Source organism: Eumetopias jubatus, unplaced genomic scaffold (assembly GCF_037043125.1).
Source record: "Eumetopias jubatus isolate StellerSeaLion01/CBP00866 unplaced genomic scaffold, mEumJub1_p1.0 scaffold_6, whole genome shotgun sequence".
In the NCBI taxonomy this organism is placed as follows: Eukaryota; Metazoa; Chordata; class Mammalia; order Carnivora; family Otariidae; genus Eumetopias; species Eumetopias jubatus.
Window position 1 is genome coordinate 23,681,385 of NW_028274812.1, and position 7,196 is coordinate 23,688,580.

Here is a 7,196-nt window from a genome sequence, read left to right on the forward strand (position 1 = left end):
AAACTGCTAAACTCTGGTACATACATACCATGGAATACTACTGAGCATTAAAAAAAGTATTGGTACATGCAAGAACTGAGATGAGGCAATTATTACTTGCTGAGTGGACAAAAAGTCAACTCCACAAGGGCATGTAAGGTATGATTCCATTTATATAGTATTTTTCAAATGATAAAATTTTAGAAATGGAGAATCGGTTGGTGGCTGCTAAGGGACGGGGCAGCGATGGGTTGAGGAGGGATGGGTGTGGCTACAAAGATGGGTGTGGCTACAAGAGAGTAACAAGGGATTCTTAGGGAACTGTTCTCTATCTTGACCGTGGTGATATAGGAACTTATTCCTGATAAACTGTTTAGAACTAAACAACACACAGGAATAAACATAAAACTGGGGAGGTATGAATAAGATTGGTGGATTTTATCAATGTCAATATTCTGGTCATACTATTATAGTATAGTTTTGCAAGTTATTCCCACTGGAAGACACAGGGTAAAGGGCATAGGATCTTTCTGTCTTATTTCTGACAAATGCATGTGGCTTTACAATTACCTCAAAATAAAAAGTTTAATTAAAAAAAAAAAAACTAATGGGATTCTTTCCAGGAATGGAGGGGTGTTTCAAATAGAAGGGCATTTACTATTTTTTTTATTACGTACTCCATTAATAAGTTCAGAAGTATAAGCATATCTGCACTTGCACAAATAGTAAAAAAAAGTAATTGATACACAGCACTTTAATATACATTCCGGATTTAAAAAGAAAACAAAAGACCAAACAACAAAGAAATATAGAAATATTAAGGTAACAATTAAAAAATGATAAAACACTAGAGTGTTCACACTCAGGCCAGGGATAAATCATTTTTGGAAATCATTTAATACTGAAATGGAGGAGGTGCAAAGGGTACATGCTGAGAACATGAGAACCTACAACTTAATCTAAAACTCATTATAAATATAGTAGGGTAAGTTATAAAATACAGAGCATTGGAATTCTTTCCATTGCATTTTCTCACTGTAATTAGAACATGTTAAAAGCCATAAATTAATATACTTACTATACAGTTCATTTATTCAATCAACAGACAAAATTTACACACATCCACAGTGTCTTAGGTACTATATTAGGAGTTAGAGATTCAAAGATCACCAACATAAGACATACTTCTTATTCTCATAGAGCTTACACTCTAGTGAAATATTAGTAACATTTAGAGAGATGGCATTTATCAAATATTTACGAATGTCAGTTATGTGCCAGGTGGTGAGAGAAAACAACATATTAATCCCTGTCCTCCAGGAGACTCCAGAACATTAAAAGGTAAATCGGTGTATGTAATACAATGTAATGAAGATGAGAGGCACACTGGAACAACTTCCAGACCATCCTTATGAGGTAATGAAAGCAGTTCAAAAAGTATAATTTGTACTGAATCAGTAAGAATAAGCTAGCCAGTTTAAGAGGAAGTCAGGAATTCCAGGTAAGGAGCAGCATGTAAAAGAGAGTATGGAGCTTTACCAGTCAGCAAGTATTTCAGCATAATAATCTTGATTTTTTTCTCACCAAAAATTCTTTGCTCTAGAAATTTAGAAAATTGTTTGCACTAAGATTATAGAAATACATCCCTTCACACATTTTTAAGTTGGTACCTACCACTTTTCATCAGAGGTTTAAGTATAAAAGATGTAATTTCTGTACATCAGATATATATATATACATCTAAAAATTATAGCATTCGTTCAACTGTATCATAACAACTTGATATAATTTTAAAACATACAAAGCTCCTTCTTTAAACATCAGAAATAATACATTTTGTAACTTTTTAACCTATACTTCCATTTACTTATCCTATAGAATTTTATTATAAAAGAATGTATTTGTATGCTCAATAGTCCTAACTTGATTATCGTAATTCTCTGCAACAAAAAATGTATAAAAATTGAAGTTTGAACTTATCAAAATTTCCTGTGAGATAAGATGCTAAGTGTTAAAATTTTTCCTCTGGATTTCCTCTAAGTGTTAAAATTATGTGATTACTGTAATGCATAATTGATCAAAACAGTATCAATGCTACACATTTCAATCATTAAAAAGAAAAGGTAAAATTTATTGGAAACGCATCTTATACACAGCTAAACTGTGTATCTAGGAATCAATATGATTTATTGTCATACAGAACCAGAATTGGTTCTGTTCCCACTTTCATTTTTACAAATTTAACATGAGAGAAAATTCATTCATATAAAGCAGCAGATAAGAATGGAAGTTTTATCACAGCAAAATCACTGAATTCTTTTAATTCCTTTCCTTCTGGGTTATAGGCTAAAAATCATATAATCACCTATCATCAAATACTATCTCTTAGCTGACATTTCATATAGGTCAGGTTAAAATTTGTTTTAAAACTTGAAAAGGATTTGTCACCCCATCATTAGAGTTATTCATTTTCTCAATTCTGTGAAGCATACAAAAAAATCTTACAAAGATTTATCATTTTCTTTCATGACATTGAGACAGGATTATTCTAAAGACACCGACAGGATTGGGAAAACTGAAACACTATTCAACATTCTTTGGCAAAGAAAACAACAACAACAAAAAAAACTCAAAACCAATTTAAATGTTTTTCTCTTATCACTTGTTTTTAATGTATTTCTGAAAAAAACAAAATACCTCAGAGCTGAGGATTAGGCTCATTTAGTTTGAGAATGTCTGCCATATAACATTAACGGTAAAACCTGTTGTTAATGCCAAACCAGCCAGCCAGTGGAGGCTTACTTTCTCAAAAATTATGACATTATTTTCCAATTAGAATAAATATGTTAAGCCACATCTGCATTCGCCTCATCTCATCTGAATTCTAATTCCAAAATTTCAGTAAGCCACAGATCCTTAAGTCCCTTGTTTCATCTGAAACAAGGGACTACCCACTTCAGCATTTCTCTTTTGGTGTTTGGCTCTTATATCAGGAATGATATTCTTTAAAATAATGAATAGAAAATGAAAAGGTTAGGTCATTTCATGAAAACTCTTACATTCTGGGAATTCAGAACACTGAAACACAGGCCTGGTTTTAACATGAGGCTTTACCCTTAACAGATATACTTAAAAGTGTAAGCGACTTATGAAAGAGACTTTTCCACTGTGGTCCTTCCTTGTCCTCGACCCCACAGCTAAATCTTTTCACACTCTCTCATACATGACTCTGGTCCCAAACTGTTCCTCTCTGCCCCTCCGGATAAAATCCCAAATGATCAAACAATGGCTACTAATATCTAAGGATAATTCCTCCTCTTCCCCCTTATAAAATGTTCTGTCTTCATTCCCCAAATTAAGATGTTGCTTTTGACACCCTTTCTCATGCTCTGCATTTTCAAATAAAGGCTTATTCTTTGCCCTGATCTTCTTCCATATAAAACAGGGAAGGACAGGATGCTCTCCTGAATACCTTAATTAACAGAGACTTCACTACACCAGTAATTTGAATTGTCCCTTTTTTCTGGACACCCTGGAAGGTTTTCCACCTTCCTTCCCGGGGCAACACACCATAAAAATACTCATGATACATGAGAGCTTGCCTTTCCTCTTTAAAGTAGAAGAGTAACTTGAACAGGATGTGGGAAAAGAGAAGCAGCACACTACTATGCTACCCCGATCAAAGGAGCTTTGTCAGAGAAGCAAACAAGCTGAGAATTGGGGAGATGATTCCTGTAGAATTTCCTGCATACTGAAGTTTGAAGAACACTGGCTGGTATGTGTAGAGCACAAATCACAATAAGTCACCAAGAGCAGTCTTGTTACACAACAGAAATCAGACCCATATATATGGCAGCTACAGGAATTATGAGACTGCAAATATAAATAAGTATTTTTAAAGCATTTAAAGAAATACGAGTATTTAAAAAATATAGTAACAAAAGACTATCAGAAATGGTCAGGCTGATTTAAAAACAAAAAACAAAAAACAAAAAAAAAGAGAACATCCAAAAATGAAAATAGAAGCTCAATAAATGGGTGATACAATAGGATATATGGAGGTGACCACAGACCTAAAGAAATTACATAGAACGTAGCACAGAGAGACAAAGGGATGCAAACTATGAAAATACTGAGACAAATAAAGGAGAAAAGTGCAACACGTCTAATCAAAATTTCAGTAGAGAATACTTGAACAGATAATAGTAGAGAATTCTCCAGAATTTATGAGACACTCATCTGTAAATCCAGGAAGCCAAAGTCCCAAAGAAGGTAGACGAAAAGAAATCAAGTCCTAGAAAATCAGAATATAAATTATAAGAGAGTGATAAATTAGCTATACTTTAAAATTAAGAACTTTTGAACATCAAAGGACTTCATAAATAGAGTGAAAAATCAAACTATGAACTTGGAGAAGACATTTGCAGTGCATGGAACAAAAGAGTAATATCTACATTTAAGAAAAGACAAACACTGAAATAAAAAAATGGACAAAAGCAATAAATAGGTATTTCAAAGGGGAAATCACAAAGGGTAATTAACATATGAAAAGATGCTCAACCTCATTAAGACTCAGTGAATTGCAAATTTAGCTTGAATTTCATGGCTCATCAGATTGACAAAAATTAAAAAGTCTAACAACCTCAAATACAGTGGGTACCTTGGTGTTCATTTTATTATTCCTTAAACTGTATACACATTGTATGTGTTCTTTAATATGCATGTTTTATAACAAAAAATATTTTGTAAGTACCACTTGGATTTGGCAATGAAAACGTCTGTCTACGGCCCTGCGGAGAGCAGTTTCAGTGAAATAAAAGGCATGAAAAGTAGGCTGCAATGAGCTGAAAAGGCTCTATGAGATAGGAAAGTAAAGACAACACAGACAACTATTTTAAGCTTAACTTTGAGGTTAGGCAGACAGACTATATAACTTTAGGAGAATGTCACAGCGAGAGCTTTTTTTAAAATTTTATTTTATTTTTTAAATAAAGGAAACGGGGGCAAATTTCGAGAGAAATAGCAAAAGGGAGAAGATGATGACACAGAAAATCAAAGCCCCTGGCTATCACAAAGGTATATAACACAGAGCTCATGAACAGCGGTTAGTTTTAGACAGGAATAAGGGTTCCCACTTCACTGTTGTGGGAAATGACCTCTCAGACATTATCACTTTTCTCCTCCCTCCATCCGCTTCAGTCACAATGGGCTCCTCGATCCTCCTTCAAGCAAGCCCCTGCCTCGTGACTTTTGCGTGTTATTCCCTCTACTGAGAATACTCTTTTCCAATGATGCAAAGCCTGCCTTTCACTCAAGTCTTTGCTCAGGCGTGAACTCGGTGAAGCATTCCACAAGTACCGGTGAAATGCCCTTCTCACCCCCCACCCTAATCCTAGTCCTCCCTACTCTTTTTCCCTGCTTTATTTTTCTTCAAAATCTTCTAATATTCCATACAATATTCCCATTTTGTTGTTTAATCCCCTCTCCCCCACTTGTGTCCCAGCTCCATGAATGCGGAAAGCGTAGCCACAGTGCCTGGTAATGTCTGATACACAGGAAGAAAACTCAGTAAATAAAAGGCGAATAAACGATTAACAGTCCCTACTTGAGGAACTGGAAGAACAAATACAATGGAACCAACACCGCCTGATTTGAACAAAATGAAGTAGAGCCTAGAGAATAATCAACTTACTGCCTCCAGAAGAGATTACATTTGAGTTAGATCTTGAATCATGAGGAGTTTGCCAAGTGAAAAGAAACAAAACAAAAAAACAAAAAAACAAAAACCAGACGGACATTCCAAGGTACTGAAGGACATGGAGGTTTCAAAGGGCCTTGTACACTTGAGGAATGAAAACGGGGTACCGGAGTATGACAGGGAAGACAACGGACCAGATTTTAGCAAACCTTACAATGTTCACAGCACAGGACACATTATCTTGAGCTTTTCAATGATAAAAACCCTTTACAGAAGATCAGAAGATCACAGTTGCTTGGTCACTCGTTCCTCTTGCAGTCAAAGTTTACATAAAACTACTGGACTTACTGCAAAGGAAAGAGTTTGAACCACCTAATCTGTTCTCCAACTGTAGACTGTATTTTTCATAACCAACCAAAGTCATAGTATTACTACCAAATGTCTCAAACCCAAGTATTATTCAAAGAAGTCAAGACAAAAAATTCTTATTGGTGGGCAAATGGTCAAACTCAAGTGCTAGTTTTGTAGTAACTACTCTCCATTTCACCATTTATGAGTTTTTTAATGAGCCTGCGTGTTGTCCTACTTAACCTGCACTTATTACTATGTTTTCAATTAGTCTACCTTCCTTCTGTACACATCATTACTGTCTTTGGGACACCCAGCTTCGTTTTAGCCTCAACACAATTACTTAACCATCCAGGTTATTTTCGAGACAGGAGACTCTTGAGTACACACAGAAAACCTCCAGACAACGTGTTAGCTCACGAGCCCATGTAGCCAGTTGAGGAATATTTAAGCACAATACTAGAGAGGCGGCGAACACCAACGGTGCATTTTAAGTTTCACCTCTCCGGGGCCTGCGAGGGGGCGGAGAGCAGGTGAGGTGGGGTAAACCCTGGAAAGGGCGGGGCTCCACTGGGTTCCCTTGGCAGGCCAGAGGTCAAAGCTCAGGTCTAAAGCTGAAGGGGCGGGGCCTGCCTTAAAAACCAAGGGGTGGTGTGTGGACCCTGGAGGGTAAAGAAGGGCACGGCGACTCGGAAAGACTCACAGTAATAAGCCACCACAGGGTCCCGCTTGTCATGTTCCTGAGCCGTCCTCAGATGATGCTGTATGCTCTTAAACTGAGGGGGTAGTGGGGGCAGCGGAGCAAGCGCGGCCATCTCTATTCCAGGAATCACCACTTCCTACTCGCGCGCCACCGACACTTCCGCTTCCGTCTGGTAGGTCGCGCGCACGGACGCGAATGGCAAATCCCGCCCACTCTCCTGTTGCTCAGCGACAGCAAGTCAACTACGGGCTCCCAACAGGGACAATCTCAATGTACCTCGCTCTTGGAGGTTAGAACCAGGAGAAGGCTAAGCGGCTCCGCGGTTGTGTCGCTTGTGGCACCAGCGCTCTCTGCTGGCTGCGGGTGGGAGGGAAAAGAGTTTTTGTTTTGTTTTATCTTGTGTCCCCCATGCCTTTTTTCCTTCCTCCCTACCTCCCTTCCTTCCTTCCTTCCTCCCTCCCTCCCTCC

General features: G+C 37.4%; 1 protein-coding gene across 1 annotated transcript in view; it reads right to left on the bottom strand.

The window, feature by feature from the left end:
• The window catches only part of VTA1 (vesicle trafficking 1), a 62,870-nt gene extending 56,001 nt beyond the window's left edge, over nucleotides 1-6,869 (bottom strand). The window contains exon 1 of the mRNA XM_028121434.2: nucleotides 6,729-6,869. Coding sequence (XP_027977235.1) covers nucleotides 6,729-6,840 — 112 coding nt within the window. The 5' untranslated portion in view covers nucleotides 6,841-6,869. The remainder of the gene's footprint in view (nucleotides 1-6,728) is intronic.
• Nucleotides 6,870-7,196: the final 327 nt, after the last annotated feature.